General features: G+C 39.9%; 1 protein-coding gene across 5 annotated transcripts in view; it reads right to left on the bottom strand.

Annotated features, from left to right (window-relative positions):
• Nucleotides 1-24,732, bottom strand: part of LOC121433858 (cat eye syndrome critical region protein 2 homolog) — a 118,926-nt gene that overhangs the window by 23,547 nt on the left and 70,647 nt on the right. For 4 of the 5 annotated variants that reach the window (XM_041632520.1, XM_041632528.1, XM_041632551.1 and 1 more), the window contains exons 3-8: nt 20,980-21,163; nt 19,471-19,610; nt 18,310-18,414; nt 16,283-16,332; nt 15,128-15,297; nt 6,789-6,872 (exon numbers count right to left, since the gene is read on the bottom strand). In XM_041632520.1, coding sequence (XP_041488454.1) covers nt 6,789-6,872; nt 15,128-15,297; nt 16,283-16,332; nt 18,310-18,414; nt 19,471-19,610; nt 20,980-21,163 — 733 coding nt within the window. The remainder of the gene's footprint in view (nt 1-6,788; nt 6,873-15,127; nt 15,298-16,282; nt 16,333-18,309; nt 18,415-19,470; nt 19,611-20,979; nt 21,164-24,732) is intronic. The other variant, XM_041632542.1, reaches the window with a different exon arrangement.

Below are 24,732 nucleotides of genomic sequence, written 5' to 3'. Positions count from 1 at the left end.
CAAGAGGACATAAGGAGGAACAGGGAGAGGACATAAGAACCTTCTACAGCCAATTCTTTCAAGTTTTATACTGTGGAAGATTCACAAGTGGTTTTTGTACAGGGGAACAAAGATGAATACAGATGGCTATTTATAGATTTAACATAACACTGCTTTTGATTAAATTCTTAATTCATTCCCCTTCTTTTGTGGTTCCGAAAACTAGTTTGAATATTTACATTTACTTTATTTTGTGTGTTATGTCTATGTGAGTGTATGCTTGTTTGCAAGAGAGACCTCAGAAACTTTGGAGCCTTTCCTCGAACTAGCTTGGGTACAGCAGGCTGGCCTCGAACTTAGAGATCTGCCTGCCTCTGCATCCCAAGTGCTGGGATTAAAGGCCTGAGCCACCACTGCCCAGCCCTGAACTGGGAATCTTACAGTAGAGCAGAAAGTGCTCTAACTAGTGAGCCATCTGTCTGGCTCCCTTGAAAAGATTTAGATTCACACTAGATTCAGAATTTGGACAAGGCTTTGTCTAGGGACTGAGTGGACTTTTCAATGGCTGTGTTATTAATTTTGCTTGAAATTGAGTTTCATACAGTCTAGGATGAAGGCCCAGAACTCCTGGTCCTCCTGCCACCACCTCCCAAGTGTTAGGTTAATAGCATGTCACCACACTTGGCTGGAGGTCCTATCATCTAGCTATCTATTTATTCATTGTGTGTGTGAGGGTACCCTTGTGCCATAGTGAGGATGTGATAGGAAAACTTACAGCAGTTGATTATCTCCCTTAACCTTACGGATCTCAGGGATTGAAATCAGTTCGTGGTGGCAAATGCCTTTACTCAATGAACCATCTTGCGAATCCAATGTAATTTTCTATGAAAAGAGTTCACAAGGTAGAAATCTGGTCCACACAACACTCAATTGATAAAGAATAAATGAAGTGTTTTAGAATCTTTTCAAAAAATAATAGTAGGCAACATGTCTACTGAGTGCTGGCAAGGGCAAGTCTTTGGATATTGAATCTCTGGTCACTACCTCCTACATAAATAACTGTCAGTCAGTGTGTGTTAGTTTTTTGCTAGTGTGACAGAAGCCAGTCATCTGGGAAGTGAGGAGCTTACTTAAGGGACTGTCTCTACCACATGGTCTGTAGGCAAGTCTATGGAGTGTTTTCTTGAGTAGTAATTGGTGTAGGAGGGACCAGTTCATTGTGAGCAGTACCACCCGAGATGGTAATCCTAGGTTGTATAAGAAACCAAGCCGATGGTAGTGGCAGTACATGCACTCAGGAGATAGAGGCAGGCGAATCTCCGATCTCAAGGCCAGCCTGTTCTATAGAGTGAGTTCCAGGACAGCCAGGGCCACACAGAGAAACCCTGCCTAAAAAAACGAAAACAACTAAATGGGTCATGGGAAGCAAGCCAGTAAGGAGCACTTTTCCATGGCCTCTATTTCAGTTCCTGCCTAGAGTTCCTGATTTTCTTTATGATGGACTATAGGTTGTAAGTAAGAAATAATACACTGACCCTCCCCGAATTGCTTTTGGCCATGATGTTTATCCCAGCAATAGAAAGCAAACTAGAACAGCCAGGCACCTTTCCTGAATTTCACCAGCAACTCCTACATTGCCAGCCTATTTCTGTGGTTCTTATTTTAACTTCCTGGTAACATCACCCAGCTGACAACATGATTGACCATCAATCACCTTACCTTCAAGACAATGCTGTATGTAATACATCAGTGACTGACTACCCATGGCTAGGAAAGGGAGGAAAACAGAGCCTGATTCAAAGGTACTTACTATTTCATTCAAAATGAACAGTTGCTTGCTTATTATATGCAAGGTAATCCCCAACATCACATAAAGTGGTCCCAGTGGTGCAGAGCTATAACTCCAGCACTCAGGAGGCAGAAGGAAGGCTTCAAAGGTCATCCTCAAGTACACAGTTTGAGACCAGTCTGAGCTGCCTGGGATTCTATTAATGAATAAACAATCTTGCTACAAAGCCTGACAACCTGAGTTCAATTCAGAAAAGCCCACACAGTAGAAAGAGAAAATGGACTCCCGTAAGTTGTTCTCTGATCTCTCACCAGTACTGTGACACATGAACACCTCTACCCCCAAACACAATTAAAAAAACCTAAAAAAATTTATTTCTATTAATAAAAAAGAGGAATATTAAGTCACTAAAGATTGGATCTAACAGACAAACACAGAAACTCCCAAATCTCCTTTCTCCACTTCCAAAATGGTAGGATTAGGCCAGCTGAGTTAGGGAGTAGGGAACAGGTAGTGCTAGTAAAGTGAACTGATACCATCTTCAAACCTAAACTTGGAAGTTCTCCAATCTTTTTTGACAAATGAGGTAGAACTACACCTGCCTTTGCTTGCTTGCTTTTGCCTGACTATGTCTTCGAGTTATAATCCTCTCCCCTTCTAATTTTGATCAGAGTCTCACAGCATAGCCCTGGCTAACCTGGGACTCACCTCGTAGATCATGGCACCCTCTAACCTTCAATGAGCATCCTGCTTCTGCCTCTGATGTCAGAATTAGAAGATAAACCACGCCTAGCAGAATTCTACGTCTATTTTTAATTCCCTTTGTTCTCAGATCACTTTATCTGGAATCACTTCCACACGTAGCACTTCCATAATGGGCGAAAACCCATCTTTGTCTCACACTTTCCTAGGCCTGTTTCCTCATGTCAATCTCTCCTGCTAATTCATAGATATGACATCTGAAAAACACATCTAGGGGCAGGGGCGGGGGTCCATGCTCTGCAACAAGTCTGTCTGCAAATCTCTGTGCTTATTTTCAGGATGCTTCCATTCTGAAGCAAAACATGTGCTAATGAGACAACCTAAGCAAAGGATTTACTTTTTCTTTCTTCCTGTTAGGACTCGTGAATGTTTGCCGACATGTATGTGCATGCACCTCATGTCTGTGAAAGACAGGACATCATATTCCTCCAGAACTGGAACTGATACGTGAGTGCTGGAAGCCAAAATCAGGTCCTTTAAAATCCAAATTCTCTGGAAGAACAGTCAGTTCTCTTAACTGCTGAGGACTCACGGCTGTTTGAACTATTAAAGAAGCCGTGGCTGGCAAGATATTTCATCAGGTACCGTTAAGTCTGATGGAAACAAACAGATCAAAGTTAAATGAAAAAAAGAGCAGATACAACAAGCAAAAAGAAGTCCAAAATACTAGCCATCGTGTGTATGTATGAGTTTCATATTGTCTCGCTATGGCTGATGTGGAACTCTCTATGTAGGCCAGACTGGCTTCAACTTCATAGATATCTGCCTCCCAGATGCTGGGATTATTAAAAGGTTTGTCAACATGCTTGATTAAAAAGATTTTATTTATGTGTATGTGTCTCTGTATAGGTATGCATATATGCATTGCAGGTGACCATGGAAGCCAGAGAGGACATCAGATTCCCTCGAGTTGGATAGGTTGGTTGTGAGCCACCCAATGTGGATTCTGGAAACTAAACTCTGATCTTAGCCATATAGCCATCTCTCCAATGTTCAGACTGTCTCACACTGCAAATATTTCTCCTGTAAAAGAGGTCAGCTGGGTGTGGTAGCACATAAGTAGATTAACAGCAGGAGGCTGAGGCAGGAAAATCATGGGATGTTCAAGTCCACCCTGGGCTGTATTTTGAGTTCCAGAATAAAAAGAGACAAGTTAAGTGTCAGCTGCAAATACTATAGTGATTGGTATTTAAATGCCTTACCGGTAGAAACCTACCAGAATCATGAAGGTATCTTAATGAGATGCTAAAAAGGAACCACTGTGAAATCCTCCAAAGGATTATTAACTAGAAGCTCTAGCTGAAGTACTGCCCATGCTCTGTACCCCAAGGCAAGGGTCCAAATTCACACTTATCCTTGCCACCAGGAGCACACTTGAGACCACACCATCACAAACTGCTCCCAAGACACCCACTAAAGCCTGGAGTAGGAGTGTGGCTGTCTCCCTTCTCTAAACCTAAGCATCTTGTATACCTGCGAGGTATTTTCTTCTTTTTTTTTTTTTCTAGACAGGGTTTCTCTGTCTAACAGTCTCAGAACTATCTGTGGTAGACCAAGCTGGCTTTCAAATGCCTGCCTATGCTTCCCAAGTACTGGGATTAAAGGTGTATACCACCATTGCCCAACTTTGTTTCTGCATTCATCTTATGTAGTCCAGGAAAGACAGAGTCAGTCACCAGCCAGATGTAGAGGAAGCAAAGTAATGCCTCAATGAGAAAAGGTAGCAAGCCATATGGCTAAATATAGACAAGAATTATGGGCTAATTTAAGTTGTAAAAGCTAATTAATAATAAGCCTAAGCTAACAAGCCAAACAGTTTACAATTAATATTAAGTCTCTGTTTCTTTGGGACTGAACAGCTTTAGGACAGAAACTTTCGTCTACAAAAGCCAATTGACAAAAATAACTCAGCAGCCCTAATCCTGGCTTATCAGGGTCTCTGAACTGGGTATTTTCCACAGAAACCACAACTAAGACTCTTTGAGGAGATTAACACTGGGTGGTTGGTGCCTGCATACACAAAAAGCATTAAAAGATAAAGGATTTTCTGCTGTGGAAACAAAAGTCACTTTACCTAGACAGCAGGTGTCACAACACAAACTACACAGGATAGTATTCTTTACTTCACACTAAGCAACAGAATTAAAAATCACCCCTATAAAGAAGGTGGCCAAAAGTTAGACTTCTTTTTGCAGTCACAAAGAGGGTTTACTGGAGTTCAGACTGCCAGGTAACTGGAGGTATGAATTAGGGCATGGAGGAAACTCTGAAGCAGTTAAAGGCAATAAAGTAGTAGAGAGAACCTACAAGGTAGGAGGAGATGAGAGCTACTCAGAACCAAACTGTGAACTAGCAACAAAAGTCAACTCCCAAGCTAAGGACCATCACGGAGGAGGTGGCAAGCCAGTAACTACAGAATTGTGAACTAGAAAGTATGTGACGGTTAAAAAAGGAGCCACATGTGGTGGCGTGCACCTCTTAGCACTCAGGTGTCTAAGGCAAAGATGTGAGTTTGAACAAGTTTGGCTTGCATAAGCAATAGTTTGCTTCAAACAAATAAGAGTTCTAAAAAAATTAATGAATGTTCCTTTATTATTTATGTGAGGGAGGCAGAGTTGAGAGAATCTCACTCCAAGTTGACCTTAAATTTATGATCATCCTGAACTTGCTTTCCATAGCAGAAGGACTATCGGCTTATGCTATTATGTTTTGCTTAAATAAAAAAGCCAATAAAAATTTGCAAAGAGCGCAAGATCTCTGCTATAGATAGCACCATGTTAACATTTCCGTTTAAGAGTCACAAAAATGTAACTGCAAGGCAAAAGAGAATGCCCCAACTTCACAAGCTAGTATAAGACAGTGACAGCAAACAACTGCGATCTGAGGTCAAGTTTTGTGTGACTACTAACCTCACTACAAACGCAAAGGCACACAGTGCCAAGACAGAGATAAAGAGAGGGGGTGAGAATATGACAGCTAGCCTTTGAGAAGACAAAGAAGACCGGCAACATTCTATAAAAGCCTTTTGGAAAGATGCAGCGGGCCTCCTGTCACCTTCCTGGAGCAGAGATAGGTAAAGAGAAACAGTTTTCCTAAGCCTTCCCCTCTTTCATGGCACTCTCCTACTTACACTTTGCTCACACATGCATACTCACCAGCCAGCTCAGTGAATAAAAAGTACACTTGTCATTGCCCAGAGTTCGGCACTAGCTCAAACCACAAGCATCTAATGCATGCTACACAGTCAAAACCACAAACAAACCTGGAAAAACCTTCATAGTTTTTAATGTAGTTGTTGCCCCCAACTTTAGTTCCCACCTACTGCAGGCTCTCCTCCAGTGACAGAATGTCCTGCCCTGCATTTTAGGAGACAAAGTGACCAACTAGACTCTGGGCAAGCACTTCCCTCTAAAGCAGCTGATCTTGCCTGAGCCAGCTTCATCTAACAACAGCTTCATTTTCCTTCCTACTGCTCAAGTGTGAGAGCTGAGAGACTGCAGAAATTAGCTGCCTACATTTTCCCACAATATATTACAATATGCCAGCAATATCCAAATACACACGGATCTTTGACCATACTATTCCATTTTCTGCCTTGGAACATTTGTTTATAGTGTTCCTGTTGTGAGGAAAGTCCTGGGCTTCATTCAGTTCCACATCACTGCCCATCCATCGTAATTCTAGCCATCCCACACTCGAAGGCCAAACATCCCTGTCTGCCTAAATGGCCCTTTATTTGCCTGGATTAAATTTTTTCCATCTTTGCACTTATGAACTTCTTGTACCTATCACAGAATTTATTCACATCTATGTTAGACTGAATATGTGCTTGTCACCCAGGAATGTCTTAAGAAAAAAGAGCCTCGAAAAACAAACAAAAAAAAAAAAAGAAAGAAAGAAAAAAGAATGTCACCCATTCTTCTATTTCTCTATCTTCTTTTCCCAGAAAAGCTCTATACATATAAGAATCTTGAAGCGAGGCAGTGGTAGCACATGACTTTAATCCCAGTACTAAGGAGATAGAGGGAGGCAGAGATCTCTTAAGAGTACAAGGAGAGTCTGTTTACAGAGTTGAGTTCCAGGACAGTCAAGGAGAAATCTTGTCTCAAAACAAAACAACAACAATAAAAAATCTTCAATGAACATTTGAGATTAAGATTTTTTTTAAAGGCAAGGGATAATAAGTAGGACAAAAGTATGTGAAATGAAATGGAACTACCCTCTTCAAATATACTTTTTTACTCTCAGACACACTCACCTCTAGCTTGATGGATTTGATGGACAGGTGGTCAGACATAAACCTATGTTGCAACTCTGGCTTTGTGCGTTGTGGACGTTTTCCCTACAGTTAGAAGTAAGGAAAAGAAATGAAAAGATAGATTAGGGTGTTCTCAGCTACTGCTGCTGCCGCTGCCACAGCCACCAGCAGAATGGCCGCTGAGGCACACCAGTAACTAATTTATCTAACAGGGGGTCAAAGGTGTCTATCTTTTAGGATGATAAGGAAAAACAACAATTCACCTGGATAAGGTATTAGGTATATTATCTTAACAAGTAACAATTAAAAAAGCCACTGACAACCAAGTATTTCCTAACATCAGCATGGATTCTGAATTTCAGGCCAGCCCGGGTACAAAACCACACACTGTCTCAAAAAATCCCAAACAACATCACCAATAACCCCCCCAAACAAATAAAGACAAAAAGTCTCTTCAAACGACAAAGGGAAAACTGTATTTTATCACATTCACCTAAGTGAATGGTTCTGAAAGAGGCTCCAGGAGCAACTAAAATCAGATGGTTCTTTAAAAGGCAGGCAGGAGATGGCATACTCAGAGGCTATAGGTACCTGCTATCAAGCCTGACTATCTAAGTTTGATCCTTGAGATGCATAAGGTGCACTGTGGAACACACACAAACAAAATAAAACACAATAAAAACCTTTAACGTAAGTTCTAGGTATTCGTGTGTGTGTGTGTGTGTGTGTGTGTGTGTGTGAGAGAGAGAGAGAGAGGGGGGGGGGGAGGGAGGGAGGTGTGTGGAGATGTGGCTTTGGTCCCAGAAATGTTTAATACAAAGTCTTAACTTCTTGAAGAATGAGTAAATTAAGGGAGGATAGAAGACAGCAAACCTCTTACCAATAACAAGGACTGGTTCAGACAGTTTAGACACAATACAAATGAAGCTTTTCTGTTGGGGATAAGCAGTTCCCAGAGGAAAATACAATCACAAGTACCAAAGATATCATGATCCTTTATCCTCTTCAAGTACTTCTTTGAAGTCCATAGACATACCTCACCAAGCATCTCCTCTTTAAAGCTCACAATTCTAGTAGGAGATATTTCTTACATTTATGACACGGCACCAGAACAGCAATGTTTCCAAAGGAAATCTTGCAAATTTACCATGCAAATATCACAAGAAGCCAAAACCAGTTTCACTCCAGTTTTGTCACATTAGATGGAAGAGGGATAAGCTATTCTTGATACAGAGGGTGACCGTTGATTCCTGCAGATATTACTACCAGCTTTCCTGATTCAAGTGTATGAAAAGAAACCTGACTACCTTCTGCGCCTCTCAAATGCTAAGTGTTAAGATAAAACTTGTGCATCACCACAACCATCTACTATCAGCTTTTGTGTAGACAATGTACATACATTTAAATCTTAAGTTCCTTATGTTTATTTATATGCCACCATCCACCAACAAGCACTTTCAGTAGTCTACACCTATTTCTATTTTGGTTTTTTAAAGTGAATATGTATCAAATGTTTAATTGATCTAAATAAAAAAAAAACCTGGGGATGAGGGTACACGACAAACATAACATTAGAAAAACTGGACAATTTTAAGTCAATGTCAGGAATCAGGATACATCCCTGGTCTAGCCATGAAGCTGGATAATTACCCAGCAACAATGTAGAAGGTAAATATTGGTAGTTACATTTTTGCTAGACAAAAATAATTTACAATTCTATAAAATCTATGTCTCAATAGATGTCTATAGGTTAGCATGAAATCTAATCCTTCAAATTAAAATTAAATTATAGTATGAATTCTGTATGTTCTTCAAGTTAATCTTTAACTATTCGGTTACTGACCATGTGCTTTATTAACAATTTGATTATGTTTGTGTAAAATTCTATTATAGCATAGTATTTCTAAGCAGAAGTTTTTTGTTTTGTTTTGTTCTTTGACATAGGGTTTCTCTTGTAACAAACAGCCTTGGCGGTCCTGGAACTCAATCTATAGTACAGGCTGGCCGGGCTGAACTCACAGAGATCCACCTGTCTCTACCTCCCAAGTGCTGGGATTAAAGGCATGGACTGCCTGACGAGTAACAATAACTTAGTCCACATTAGATGTTTCAGGAAGGTGTCACAAATTATAAGTTTGGATTGGAACAAATTACAAATATTCTAAGAGCATTTGTTTATGCAGTAGCATGGGCTTATAAAGTAATTATAAAATTTACTGATCATTACAACACCATATAGCCCTGACATGATAGGAAGATCACATTATTGCAAATAAATAGGTCAGACACTATATAAACAGACACGACAGCTGATCCACGTGCAGACTTTTCTTCTTTCTGTTCTTACTAGTATCACTTTCAGTAGTTTGGACTATTATTAACAATATACCAATAATAGTTGATTCTTTCTGTTTTTGCTATGAAGTCCAGGATGGCTTATACTTCCTAGCAATCCTCTAGTCTTAGCCTCGAGTGATGGGATTAGGCCGGTATCATCACACCCTGGCTTAATTTTAATAAAAAAGAATAAAAGCTTATCTTTTATATATTCAAGGCAGGTTTTACACCTTCCCACTTTAAAAAAGATTTATTATGTTTCAAAATGTATATGTATGTCTGCATGGTTTTATGTACACCAGTTATCTAAGTATCTATGGAAGCCTGAGGGTATCAGAGCCTGTAGAATTGGAGTTATAGGTGATTATGAGCTGTCTGATATAAGTGTGGGGAAGTGAATCTGGGACCTCTTATTAGAACAGCAAACTCGGGATTCTCCTGCCTCTGAGTCCTTCGACAAATACTACTGGCGTGCACCACCACTGCTGGGTGGTGGAGGCGCAAACCTTTAATTCCAGCACAGGGGAGAAAGCTGCAAAAGGATCTCTGAATTAGAAGCTAGCCTGGTCTGCAGAATGAGTCTCCAAAGTTACAGAGAGATATGCTGTCTTGAACAAAAAGAGCAAACTCAGGTTGGCCAGTGGTGGCACATGCCTTTAATCCCATCACTTGGGAGACAGGTGGATCTCTGTGAGTTCCAGGCCAGCCTGGTCTACAGACTGAGTTCCAGGAAAGCCAGGGCTGCTATTACACAGAGAAACTGTCTTAAAAAACCAAACAACAACAACAAAAAGGAACAGCAAACGCTATTAACCACCGAGACCTCTCTCCAGTCCCTCTCCCCAAACTATTAAAGTTTACTATCCCATCCCCTAAGATTTATCAAATCTTCTAACTCTCTACCTGGATTTGTTAGGAAATACAAATGTTGCTGTGTAAGGTAGCACACACCTTTGAGTTTCAGGCCAGTCAAGGATACATAAAGAGACCCATTCTCAAAAAACAAACAAACAAACAAAAAAAAAAGCCCCAAATCTCCAAAAACCAAAAGTTAAGATTTAGCTTCCAACAACCTATTATAAACAATGGTAGGAATGAATGGATTCTTTTAATTCTTTTAAATTAATTTAATTTAATGAATGGAAACTTTTATAGTTTCTGTGTAAAGATAGTAGTTTACTTTGCTATCAGAAAACTGAAATTGTGATGAAGAGATAACATGCACCTACTACAGGTTCACCAGATTACAGCAACTAAATAAAAATGTAAAGAGCCAGTTCTTTCACAAGACTACCACTCAGGATTTAGCACGTCCTTTACACATTGTTTAAGTTGTAAATTTGTGTCATGTTCTTTAGTAATGATAAATCTTTCAATTTTCACATATGACAAATACTTTTCACTGTTATCTTTGGACTAGGATGGGATGTGGTAAATTAATAGCCAGATTATTGTTGAAGCATTCAGCTTTAATTGTCTCATAGCTCACTGACTCTAGGGGGACCTTACTAGGAGAATAGTCTTTGACTCGTTCATAAATAAACTTTCATCTGGTCCTCAAGTTCTGACTTTTCAGCAAATGTAATCTCTCAAACACACTTGAGAATCAAAAGCGCTGTTGCATTAAGCCCCATTCAACATTTTCCTTTAAAAAAACTTGGCTGGCATCTTGCTGTGTAGATTAGGTTGTCCATGACTTCTGAAATCCTGCCCATCAAGCAAGTGCTGAGAATTAGTTGAATTTTGAAGAAAGAAGTTTTATTTTTAAGATTACTATTGTAAGTGTATGAGATTGTGCACATCCATGTAGAGGTCACAGGATGACTTTCAAGAGTTATTTTTTCTCCTTCCACAGTGGGTTCCAAGATTTGAATTATGGTTGCTAGGTTTGTGTAGTAAGTGTTTTTATCCACTGAGATATCTAAATAGCCCAATAAATTAAAGTTTTTGACATTGTATCTTACTACTTATTATACATGCATGTGATTATGAGAACCAGGCTTAGGGCATTCAACTTTAATCCCGCCATACAATAGGTATAGGCAGGATAATCTATTTATGGCCAGACTGTCTACATAGTGAATTCCAGGCCAGGCAGGGTTATATAACAAGACTATCTCAAACAAAATCCCCTAAACAGGGGTTAGAGACGGCTCAACACTTAAAAGCACTGGCTACTCAATCTTCCAGGCGACCCAGGTTCAATCCCTAGCACTCACACGTTGGCTACAATTATGAGTAACTATAGTTGCAGGGAACTCAACACCCTCTTTTAACTGCCATGGGCACTACACACACATGACTTGCAAGCATAAATACAGGCAAAAACATCTACTCTCACATAAAAATAAAGACATAATCAGAAAAGCTGTGATTAGCAACATGGGATTCTCACAAAGTATGTCCTATTAATAGATGGAATTGGGGCTCACCTGATATTCCAACCCTCTTTCAATAATTCTATGTAATTCTGTCTCAACTATATACACCTTGGTGTGTGTGCATGTGCGCACGCGCTGGACTATGCAGAAGGTTAATTGAGGTTGTGACTCTCTGGTAATATAATAGCTCTTGAAACAAAAAGCAGTATAGACTATTTATTTTTTAAAGATTTATTTATTATGTATACAGTGTTCTGGGCACCAGATTTCATTTTAGATGGGTGTGAGCCATCACGCAGTTCAGCACTGCTAGGTAGAAAGAAGGTACATTCCCCCCCTCCCCCCCATTGGATACTAAACCCAGAGCTATATGTAGCAAGTTATGTAAACATTCTACCACTAAGTTGTAACTTTGGCCTTTTTTGGTTGTTTTTGCTTCTCTGTGTAGCCTTGGCTGGTCTCAAACTCCCAAGAGATCTGTCTGCCTCTGCACCTGAGTGCAGGGCCTTGGTTGGCCTGAGACTCACTTTGTAGACCAGAATAGGATAAAAGGCATAAGTCCAGAAAACACTGCAGAAGAGGGAGCAGAAAGATTTTTAAGCCAGAGGATCAGGGAGTTTGCTGTGAGACTGTGTCTCCTAGTAAAGGCAGACGCAATAGCCACAAAGTCTTACTAATACAGCTCTGAAAACATTCATACAAGCTAACACTGTATGGTCTGAGTGGGTTATATTTAGGAATGTAAATGAGAAAAAAAGAGGCCATAAATTTGAAGAACAGGGAGGGTTTATGGGAGTGTTTGGAGAAAAAAAAGGGAAGGGAGAAATGTTACAACAATTATAATCTGAACAAAGACATGTTCTACCATGCCTGACTAGCCCAAATTTTTTTTTAAAGAAACACAACCTATATAAAGAGGCTCATAAAAACAGTATGCTGAACATAACTCAAGTAATAAATGACAAGCACAGCAAAGGCTACTATATAGACACCTCTACAGCTTTGAGAAAAATCATTTCTGCTAGAAGAACTATTAAATGAAGGTCCTCTGAGAGTGCTTCCAATACACTGACTCATGTGTTTAAAATTATGGTAGTTGTGCCAAACGGGGGTGGCACACAACTTTAAACCTAGCACTAGGGAGGCAGAGGCAGGTGGATTTCTGTTAGTCTGAGGCAGTCTGACTTACAGAGCAAGTTCCAGGACTGGCTCTGTAACTACTGGGAAACTCTGTCTTAAAAAACCAAAACCAAAAACATGGTAATTATATACTGTTTCTCCTTCACTATATACAATATAGATAAACGAGACAAAATATGTAGTCCAGGATGGCTTTAAACTCAGCAGTTTTTCTGCCTCGGAGACCCAATACTGGAATCACAGAAAGAAGTCACTATACTAGTTCTGTCAACTATTTTATATAGAATCATTTCTGCTTTAGAGGAAAATTTTTATTATGCTGGGAACTGGCTCAGAATGCAATGATTTTCAACTTAGCAAAACCACATGGTGGCTCACAGCCATCTATAATGGGATCTGATGCCCTCTTCTAGCATTGTGTACATGCAGATATAGTACCACATACATAAAATAAATTAAAATCTTAAAAAAGAATTTGAAAATACATGCATACTAACAGTTTTGTGATTTTTTTGATATAGAGTATGTATAAGTCTAAGATTACTGATAAACTTGCTAGTACTATTTATTTTCAGTGACGTTTAGAAATTTTTTTGAGACAGATTTCTCTGTATAGTTATGGAACTCACTCTGTAGAACAGGCTGGCTTTGAACTCACAGAAGATCCACCTGCCTCTGTCTCCCAAGTGCTGGGACTAGAAGTGTGTGTAACCACCCCCTGGCTATTTCAAATATATTAATCCAGACAGGCTGTAAACCTGCAGGATAGCAGGTATAATTTCAAAGGATCTGAAGGGTGGGAATGTATTGTCTAGAATGGTTAGCAGTGGATTTTAATAACTAATCTAGCCAGCTAAAACTGGCAGGAAGTCCTACTTAACATGCATTTTGACCCCATTTGCATTTTATAGTCTTTTTATTCTTGTTTGTTAGAGACTGAGGTCACAGCTCAGCGAGGAAAACACTTGTCTAGCATGCTTAGTTACCAGGATTTCCCCCATTTTGAAAAAACAAACTTGTTGCTCTTATATTATACTGTAGAAGGTCTTCCAAATTAGCATTATTAACATTACAGTCTAGGTTTAGCTTAGGCTTGATGGATTTTAATATATTTTTATTTGATATGGAGGTATCTCTCATATGCCAATATTAAGAAGCTGACATGGGGACTACTGAAAAACATTGTGTTTCATTATATCAGGAATGGGGAACGAAGTCTAAGCACTGAAAAGGAGTGAACACAAAGCCCACTCCTAATGTGGGATTCCCATGTGTGTGCAGCGAATATATCTTAATATCATTGGTTAATAAAGACACTATTTTGGCCAATGGTGAGTCAGAATAGAACTAGGCGGGAAAACTAAACTGAATGCTGAGAGAAAGAAAGCAAGAGTCTAAAAGGTGGTGCCATGTAGCTGCCAGAGGAGAAAGACACGAGCCACCATACAAGGCTCGTGGTAAAATATAAAATAAGAGAAATGGGTTAATTTAGATTAGAGCTAGCTTGCAATATGCCTAAGTGATTGGCCAAGCCGTGTTGTAATAATATAGTTTATGTGTAATTATTTCATGTCTGGGCGGCAGGGAATGAACAAGCAGTCTCTGCCTACATACTCCTAACCAAGACACTATTGGCAACTAATACCTGCTGGAAAGGTAGGAGGGAAGTGATCAGTTTTTACCAGCTGGGTGTCCCTAGGTATACCAATCCCTACCTGAAGAGCCATGGCAGTTAATGGTTGCTGGAGGAGTCATATTCAATAGCAGTGTAGCCAATGATAAGTTGCTATTGCTCAATTAAATAAACCTTCACTCGAGTAAGTAACTCTAATTAATTAAGGCTAGCATCAAGCTCACAATCCCCCTGCTTACCCTCTTGAGCACTAAGGCGGCTAAGTGTCATCAGAACTACTTCAAGAAGGACTTAAAAACAAAATGTGTATGGGGGGAGGGGGGGATATGCAGGTGCCCATGGAGTTCAGGAGGTATTGGATCCTGAGGAGCTGGAATAACATTTGGCAGCTCCGAGTCACCTAACATGGGTGATGGGAAGTGAACTTGAGCTTTCTACAAGAGCAGCATGCACTTTTAACCCATGAGCCATCTCTCCTACCTGAAGTGAAATTTTTGAACAACATCTACAGGGGGGAGAAAAAAAGAGGCAGAAAAATGTTTGAAAATGCCATGTATAAGGAATGTGTGTGTAGATCGAAATACATAGTCATAAAGTTATGCCTTAAAATTATCATTTTTGTTGGGAGCAGGGGAGAGCCAAATCAGATCACATTTCCTGGTGAAAGCTGGTTCCAGTCGTTAAGAGGTCATTCTAAGGACTGGTGGGTGATAGGCGTGGGACTTGCAGAGATAAGGAGAACATCATAAACAACCTTCAGGATAAGGACAGCAAGCAGGTGAATGAGCTGCAATATTAACATCAGTTCTACCAGGAATAGTGAGATCCGATAAGCAGGGAGGTTCTACCTTCTGGGCAATCATGTTGCAGATTTCAGGCAGGAAGTCCTCGCTGAGGAGCTTGTAGAGTTGCCGCTCTCGAAGAGAGGTCCTCTCTCGGAAGCTCTCAGTGACCTGTCTCCATTCTTCTTCTGTTTGACAGAGGAGCCACCAGGTACCTTGGCCTGGCCCTCGGGACCCTGCAAAGAAAAATGTTGACCTCAATATGTTGCCCATGAAAGTGTAGAACTCCAGAGATCTATGAAGCTCCTTATGCTTCAGCCCACAACCATTGGGATAATAGGCACTTTACACAATGTCTGCATGATAATCTATCCCTCCCCCCCCCCCCCCCCCGCTTTTTTAAAGAGTCTCGTTATAGACTAGCCTAGCCTAAAACTCAGAGATCACCTATCTCTGCTTCCCAAGTGCTAGGATTGTGTATACTTTTAATTTTCCTATTACCGTAATTTTTTGTAAGTAGACAAATACCTGCAAAAACAAAACTATATTGTGATTTAAAGAAAAATTTAACATTCTAGAAATGTTTAAAAATGTATTATTTTTCTAGAAAAATGGTTTGGAAACTGAGGCTGTAGAAATGTATTCCTTATCTCATTCATGATACTGCAAAATGGCTATTTCCCTCCAAATTTAAAGAATTTGGATCACATAATTAAAATCTCATCAGAGTCCAGGCATGTTGCATTCCTTTAACCCCAGCGGGGGGGGGGGGGGGGGGGGGCACAGAGGCAAGAGGATCTTTGTGAGTTCAAGGTCAGCCTGGTCTATAGTTCCAGGATAGCCAGGGCTACACATAGAGAAAGCTTGTCTCGGAAAACCAAAAATAGAAAAAGAAAAAAATAAAAATCTAAGTATGTACGTATGTGTATATATGTATGTAGGCAACATGCATACAATACTTTTCAGGTCACTGATATTAAAAGGCCATTCTCCAGGAAGGTACTTGCCCATCCATATGTTTTTGTCTTTAGTATACTGTGCCAGGTAACAGGACAAAACTAGTTCTAATCTGAGATGGAGGATAGGGAAAAAAATGAAATAGGGAGCAAAAAAAATTGGTGACTGCTGTAATCATCCTAACTACTGAATGATTAGAAAAGTGTTATCGCTGTGTATGTTTAGGAATTCTATTGACTTGAAAGCAACAAAGATCATTATTACCATTTCTTGTCAGTAGGTCAGATGCCAAAGCGTTTTCTTCCTGCTTTTCACTGAAACACAGGAAAAAGAAAAAGTAGTTAAAACAATACACTGACATGCCCAAATTGTTTGGAATTTCTTGCAGTTATGGATCCAGTTAGCACAATAGTGGCTGGGGATGGGGTGAGCTCTCAAAATTCAAAGTTAGGAAGACTAATTCTAATGAGAAATAAAAGTAGAATGTAGGGTATGCTTGCTGTAGGAAACCTGAGTATCAAGATTATGGCATCAGTTCCAAGGAAGAAATGGTACTGTCGAAATTCTCTGACTCATGGTACACTAAGGAGGACATGTTGCTAACTTACCCTGATCTAAGGAAGATGCAAGAAAATGGGCTAAAAAGTTGAACTTCCTCTGCTCAAGGTCTGTCACTTACCAGCAGAGGGTAGCATGAGCCTACGTGTACCAATGCAATGGTTCTAAGTTTCCAACAATAAAGTAGGTACACAACAGTTTTCTGTTTATACAAGAGCATGTGGACTTCTCAGAGAAGGAAACCCAAAAACAGATTTTGAATATATACATCACAGGACATTTTCCACAAAATCACTAAGCAAGAAATAGGCAGTTGTAATCTACTTAAATTTAACTGATCTACTTATTAACCATAAGATTTCTTAAGAATCCTTTCCATAACCAATCTCTTTACCAAAGCCTTGCTATGTAGTCCAAACTAGCTTGGAACTGAGGATCCTCCTGACTCAGCCTTTGTTGTTAGGGGAGAAGAAAATTTAAAAATAAAAATAAGTAAATCACCAAAAATGCCATTGCCACTGCAAACCTATCTAAATTAAGTAGAATATTTACTCTTATGAGAGGAGGGTATTATGTTACTAGAAATGTTAAGGGCCCAAGTTTGATCCTCAGTACCTACATTACTTTTTTAAAAAGCAAAGCTTGTGTGCTGGCTAGTTTTAAGTCAACTTGACATACGCTAGGGAACCTCAATTAAGAAAATGCCACTATAGGATCCAGCTGTACAGCATTTTCTCAATTAGCGATCAGTGGAAGAGGGTGGTGCCATCCCTGGGCTGGAGGTCCTGGCTTCTAGAACAAAGCAGGCTAAGCAAGCCAGTAAGCAGCACCTCTACTTGTTCTCTGCCTCTGGGTTTCTGACCTGTTTAAGTTCCTGTTCAATGATAGACTAGAAAGTGTAAGCTGAATAAACTCTATTGCTCCCAACTTGCTTTGGGGGTACAGTGTCTCATCACAGCAACAGAAATCCTAAGACAGCCAACATGTAATCCCAGTGCTAGCAATGTAAGCCAAAATCAAGGAAGTAACGAACATCAAGCTCTGGCATCCATGTTTGCACAACTCCCTCCACATACGCATAAACAAATTAATGATATAAAAAAAAAGCAATGATATATGAAGTTTCCCAGATGCAAATGATGTATTTTTCTTTCCTAAAATTAAATATAAAATTAAAGATTCAAAAAGTTTTACATTTTATCTTTTCTTCATTGTACTTGTTCAGATACCTTAATTACTACAGTGAAAGAATTAAGCCCTAATCCTAGAATGATATATAACAACTCTACTAAAAGTTCAACTAGTCAATGTTTGGTAGGAGTAGGCTAGGAAAAGGAACCCCTTGTGGATTCTATCACTGTACTATATCCATAGCCTAAAATAATCATGCAATTAAACTGCCCCACTTTCTTATGATATAACAACAAATTTTAAAATGTATGTTAAAATGCAGTCTTCATTTTCTTGTACTGCCATGTGCTGTCCTGTTCAGTTTAATCCTCACTAAATGAGCAGTTATCATCCAATACAGTAAGAGGCTCAGGGAGGCAGGTAACTTGATAGATGTCATGCAAGACAGGGTTGCTTGACAATTTCATGGACTCTGGCTCAGGTCTCTCTAAGCAATTATCTATGTATGCCCTGTTCATGCACAAGTAAAGACAGAGTGTGAGGTGAAATTAAGGTTCCTTCCAGCATGAGAGCTGTGAACACAAATCAATGCGATTTCTTACCTTGATATAATTTCCTCTTGTACTTTTTTCCGTTTTGGAGGTCTTCCTCTTCTTTTGCCTGTTTTTCCAGGAACATTCGAGACATTTTTTTGTCTTTCACTTTCCCTAAGAAACAATATCATTAAATAGAAATGTTCTAGAGTATTACTTAAAACTAATATAATTTTAGCATTTATTAGTAATCACAGTATTCTCTGCCACAAGGTAACGAAAATGGATTATGCAAAATAGCAGAAACAGGGAATAGACAGCTTGATTTTTCTTATATAGGGATAACAAAATGTGAAATCATGAAACACTGACATTCTATTAAAATGTAACATCTAACCCCTTGCTAAGAGCAAGCACTGCTCACAGCAGTAAAAAAGTCTCAATAAAACCAGAGCTTAGCATCATTCTAGGCACCATGATAATGAGAAGAAATGATGGTGGACCGTGAAGTTTCTAAGGCAGATTGCCAATCCTAATAAAAAAAGGAGTACTCAAAGCCTGCAGCATTAAACAGTCTGTGGAACTGTATAGGTGCTTATTGGGAATCTTTTATGTATACCTATAGTGGGACATTTGTTTAACTATGAAAAGACGTGTTGCCGTTTTACTTACCTGACTAAGGTACCTGATTGGTCTAATAAAAAGCTGAATGGCCACAGTGAGTGGGGAGGTATAGGCGGAGTTCTGGGCAGGGAGAGAGTAAGTAGGAGGAGGAATTTATGCTCAGCAGACAGGGAGAAGGCAGGAAAAGAAGGACATACATAATGAAAGAAAGGCATAAAGCCCCAACAGAAAACACAGATGAATAGAAACTGATTAAATTAAAAGAGCTAGTGGGACCTAAGCTAAGTCCAAGCATCTTTATTTGGAAGCTGACTGGCAGTCAAAACAAAATGCCAAATTCCAAGTATTTTATTAGAAAAAAAAAGTGCTATATAATTCTGATACATTAACTTTCACAGTCTTCAACCCCCAGACAGATACAGGGATTCTCTACATAACAGCTCTGGCTATCCTCAAACTCACACTATAGACCAGGGTTGTCCTCAAACTCAGAGATCTGCCTGCCTCTGCCTTGCAAGTGCTCAGATTAAAGGCGTGTGCCACCATCCTGGCCTTTTTCATAGCATTCTCGAGCGGTTCTCACAGCCATTATGTTAGAGACAGTACCTGCTCAAGGAGAGTTCTCCATTGGACCTTCCTTGTACTGGGTCTTCTTTGTACATCCGTGTCCCATAGAAGTACCAGTAGAGTGCACCTGAATTGTCTTCACCCAAAGGCTCCACTCGGAGACTATCCGCATCCAGACCCTGGGGAGAACAGGAAAATAGATTTGTAAAATCAAAGAACATAAAACAGGAGAAAACTAAAATGACAATTCAAACTTGACACTTAGAGACACCTCATATTTTAACATCCTAATATGCTGTACATAATTTTCTAATAGGATAGATGAAATACAGACAGAATAGGAGGGTACCTTCTTTGATAAACAAGATGAGGAAATTCTAGGTGCTCCCTATAACCAACCACGGCTCCCATGCACAAAAATAGGAATCAAAAAGAATTGTACAACTCTTTGGCTTAGAGTTGCTATTTTATGTGTACACATGTAAAAGGAATGACTGTCATACTAAATACAATCGGAACCCTCAAAGCAGTTCTTACTCAAAGACCTCAGTTTTTACTCTCAACAATCCTCCTGCCTCAGCCTCTCCAATACTGGTATTACAGAGGCACAACAGGCGTAAGTTTCTACCATACTTATATGCATACTTCTAATCAGATGTTCTGAAGGCTTTGTTTTATGTGGTTTTGCACTATACTAAACGCTAAAAAAATAAAGAAATGCATGTGTCTGTGTGTGCCACATATGTGCAAGTAGCTATGGAGAACAAAGAATTCCCTAAAGCTGGAATTGTGAGCTCTTCCTCTGGAAGAGTGGTGAGAGCTTTTAACCGCTGAGACATCTCTCTACACAACAAAACACCTTCTGAATTACGGCTGGGACCCAGGAAAGCAATTTCCAATGAATTACAGGGAATGATCTGTACTGGTCTTCCCACTGTTAATGTTAATTGCTCAGCAGGGACTGCACTAAGTTATATGACTTTTATGTGTCTGTGCACAGGGCTCAACTGAGAACTGCTATATTTAACCAAACGATTGAGTAGGATTGGAAATTGCCCTCCCAAGCCTTGGTGGAACAGTCTCAGGAGGCAGAGTCAGGCAGATCTCTGAGTTTCAGGCCAACCTGATCTTCAAAGCAGATCCAGGACAGCCAGGGCTGTTACACAGAGAAACCCTGTCTCAAAAAAGTGTGTGTGTGTGTGGGGGGGGGGGGGGGGGGGGGGGGAGGATATAGCTTCAAGTCTCTGGAGCTTGACTGTTAATTACAGAAGAAAAAAAAAATCAGTGGCAAATTCAGTCCTGTTTTGTGTGAAGACAAGATTACAAGTAGGTTTTCCTGTATGAGATAATGCTTGGGAAATGAAAAGAAACAAATGTAAAAGTTATCTATCTGTATGGCTTTCATGCATGTCTATAAAAGTCATTATCAATTAAGAGCATGAAGACTACTATGAATAAGTTAAACTCCTGCTTCTCAATACTGTTAGATTTCAGGCTCAAAATGCTGGCTTCTTACTGCTCTAGAGAAGGAGCTTGCTAGAAAGGTACCTTGAGAAGATCAAAGACATCATCTGCATCTAGCCGGTAATCACATAGGCGATGGAGGATCTCTACCCGAGTGCGCAGGGGAAGGTCTTGAAAACTGGCTTCTCTCAGAGGGTTGGGCTTTCCTTCTTCAAGCTCCCAACGATAGTTAATGATATCTTCCAGGTAGCTGTGGAATGTCTGAGGCCTAATCAAATGGCCCCAAATTCACAAATACATTAATATAAAACAGAAGATGGGGAGAGGAAAGTTGACAATTTATAAAATAAAATAGCAGTTAAAAAAGGACATTAAAGCTTTTGACTGAAATTATGCATTAGACTATATCACTTCATCAAATCACAAAGATAAACTGAATCAAAAGAATATTTTTGTCAGGTGGTGCATGTCTTTAAACACAGAACTTGGGAGGCAGAGACAGATCTCTGTGAGTTGGAGGTCAACCTGGTCTGCAAATCAAGTTCCAGGAGAGTCAGAGCTGTTACATGAAAAACCCTGGGGGTGGGGTGGGAATTTTCACATAATGGGTTATCTTACTTTAACTAAGATGAAAAACTCTGCTTAATCGTGTAAAATCCAAAGTAGAGACAACAGCCGGGCGGTGGTGGCGCACGCCTTTAATCCCAGCACTCGGGAGGCAGAGGCAGGCGGTTCTCTGTGAGTTCGAGACCAGCCTGTTCTACAAGAGCTAGTTCCAGGATAGGCTCCAAAACCACAGAGAAACCCTGTCTCGAAAAACAAAACAAAACAAAAAAAGAACAGATGCCTGGCTCCTGGCCAAACTCCTCTCCATCATTCCCTCCTGTGGTTGATCTTGGAGATTTGGAGTTGGCCTTTAACCTTTTCCTGCCTTGCCTTTGCCCCTTTTTTGCTGCTGTTTCTAATCTGTTGGATGAGTTTGTTTGGAAGGTTTCTTTTCCTATTGTTATTGGGATTTTTGTTTTGTTTTATTTTGTTCTGAGACAAGTTTTCAATAGCCCAGACTGTCTTTTTTTTTTTTTGGATTTTCGAGACAAAAACAGTCTACACAAATGCATTTACTGATAATACAGGTTAAGATGCAAAGATATAGAAAAGCATCTTAATATATCACTTTAATGTACATACACAATCACACTATATACTAATTTTTTTTCTTTTAAAAAATTAGTTTATGCTGGGCATGATGGTACATGTCTTTAATCCCAGCACTTGGCAGGAAGAGGCAGATGGTTCTCTGTGAGTTTTAGGACAGACTGGGCTTATATTGAGACCAGGTTACAAAAACACAACAAAGAAAAATCAGACAAAAACAGACAAAACAAACCCCAAACACTGTGTGGTCACCACAGAACACCTTGTGGAAGTTGGTTCTACCCTTCTACCACAAGGAACCTGGGGCTCCCAATTAGGTCATCATGGACCTGTCATTCTTTACATTCATCTTGTATGTTGTCTGGCGTGGTCTTAGTTCCTGGTCTCATGTGGTCCTATAGCCACTGCTTCCTAAGTATCTGGAGTACAGGTGTACGCCACTGTAACTGGGTAATCTAAGCTTTGAACACGGGTATTCCACACAAAAAAAAAATTAATATTTTACTACACAACAACAGTTTAGAGAACTGAAGGAATTGTCAGTTAATACTTATGAGCCAGGTATCAGAGGCAAGGTTTTAAAAAAAACGCCTATGTAGAAATTAAGAAAGCAGTTACTGTTGAAGGTTATGTGAACAAACTGTGTAAAGATGTGTAGCTGCTTTACCTTGCCTGCCTAAGGCACGTTCTGATTGGTTTAATAGAGAGCTGAATGATCAACAGCTGGGCAGGAGAAAATAGGTTGGCCTTCCAGTGACAGAGAGGAACTCTGGGTGGATTTGCCAGCGAGACACATGGAAAATTGGAATAGAGGAGAGGTAAAAAGTCACATCCAGAACATTAATTAATAGAAATGGGTTAATTTAAGCTGTAAGAGGTAGTGGGATAAGCCTAAACTAAGGTCAAACATTCATAATTAATAAGAAGTCTCTGGGGCTGGCAGTCCCCAAAAAATAGTCTGGGAAGGTCATTTGTGAATCTGTTGTTTCATTCATTATTCAATAAAGAAAACTGCTTGGTCTGATAGGTCAGAAAATTAGGTAGGTGGAGTAGACAGAACAGAATCCTGGGAAGAAGGGAAGTAAGCCAGGCGCCATGCCTCTCCTCTCTGGTCAGAGGCCATGGAGCCAGCGGCAAGGTCAGACATGCTGAATCTTTCCTGGTAAAGGTGCTACACAGATTATTAGAAATGGGTTAAGCAAGATATGAGAGTTAGCCAAGAAGAGGCTAGATATAATGGGCCAGGCAGTGTTTATATGAATACAGTTTGTGTGTTGTTATTTCGGGGCATAAGCTAGCCAGGCGGCTGGAGCCGGGTGACAGGAATACTGCCCGCAGCTCCTTCTACACTCATGTTGTAGTGATTCCAAATCATAAAATTCTTTTTGTTGCTACTTCACAGCTGTAATTTTGGTACTATTGTGAATCATAATGAAAATATCTTACATGTAACCTCTGTGAACAAGTTGTTTGAGTCCCAAAGGCGTAGTGACCCACTGGCCTATGTGGTGAGCTACAGGTCAGTCTAGGCTACAGAGAAATACACTGTTTTCTTTTTTCTTTCTTTTTAGTTAGGGGATTCATAATAAAATATAGAAAACTACAACTAATTAAGTGAAAGAAGCCCAATACTAAAAAATATTGCATGATTTCACTATTAGGAATTACCCCAAGGTCAGAAGTATAGCTCATTAGTTAAGAGCACTGCTCTTCCAGAGGACCTGAGTTCAATTCCTAGCACCTACATAAGGCAGCTAATAAACTGCCTGTAACTCCAGCTTGAAGGGAATCTAACACCTCTGATCTCTTCAAGCACCAGCACATATGCACACATATAATACTAAAGATAAAAGATAAAAAAGTTTTTTTTAAGTACTTCGAATAGCCAAATGTATTGTGATTGATAAACAAGCAAAACAGTGTTGCTGACAGAGAATTGAGGGTGGGGGAAGTAAAAAGTGACCACTAGTGATTTAGACTAGTTTAGGAGATAAAAATAAGCATTCTAAAAGAGTATGGTAGGCTTCATAGTTAGTTTTATATTATACTCCAAATTAATGACTTATACATTCAAGCTCAGAAGAACAAACGGAAAAATAACGAAATAAAAGTGGAAAGAGCTCAGAAGATGGCTTAGTGGATCAAGAGTTTTCTGTGCAGGTATGAGAACCAGTTTTGGACCCTTAACACCTACAATAAAAACTGGGTAGACTGCTATTATCTGTGAGTTTAGCAATAGGAGAGGAGTGTGGAGGCAGGCAGATCCCGGGACTGCAACACTGGCAACAAATTCCAACTTTAGAGAGACTCTGTCTCAAGTGAGCCAGGTGGTGGTGCATACCTTTAATCCCAGCACTCGAGAGGAAGAAGCAAGCAGATCTCTGTGAGTTTGAGGTCAGTCTGGTCTAGAGTGAGTTCCAGCACATGCTACAAAGTTACACAGAGCTCTGGAGCTCAAAAAACTCAAAAAGTCCTTGCTATACATACAAGAAAATCAGAGACTATATTCCCAGCACCCACCAAATGAGTCTGGCAGGCAGCCTATGTTTCTACCATGTGGGGGCAGAGAGAGGACTGAGCAAGTTGGCTAATTAGATTACATAAATCACTGAGTTCTAAGTTCAAATGAGGGGTTCTGCCACAATATGTAAGGTTAAGGGCTATGAAAGAAGGCTCCTGACA

Source organism: Microtus oregoni, unplaced genomic scaffold (genome assembly GCF_018167655.1).
Source record: "Microtus oregoni isolate MIOR12 unplaced genomic scaffold, Mior012 000002F_ref0000024, whole genome shotgun sequence".
Classification (NCBI taxonomy): domain Eukaryota; kingdom Metazoa; phylum Chordata; class Mammalia; order Rodentia; family Cricetidae; genus Microtus; species Microtus oregoni.
The sequence above is the reverse complement of the archived record's forward strand: the minus strand, read 5'-3'. Positions and strand labels throughout refer to the sequence as shown.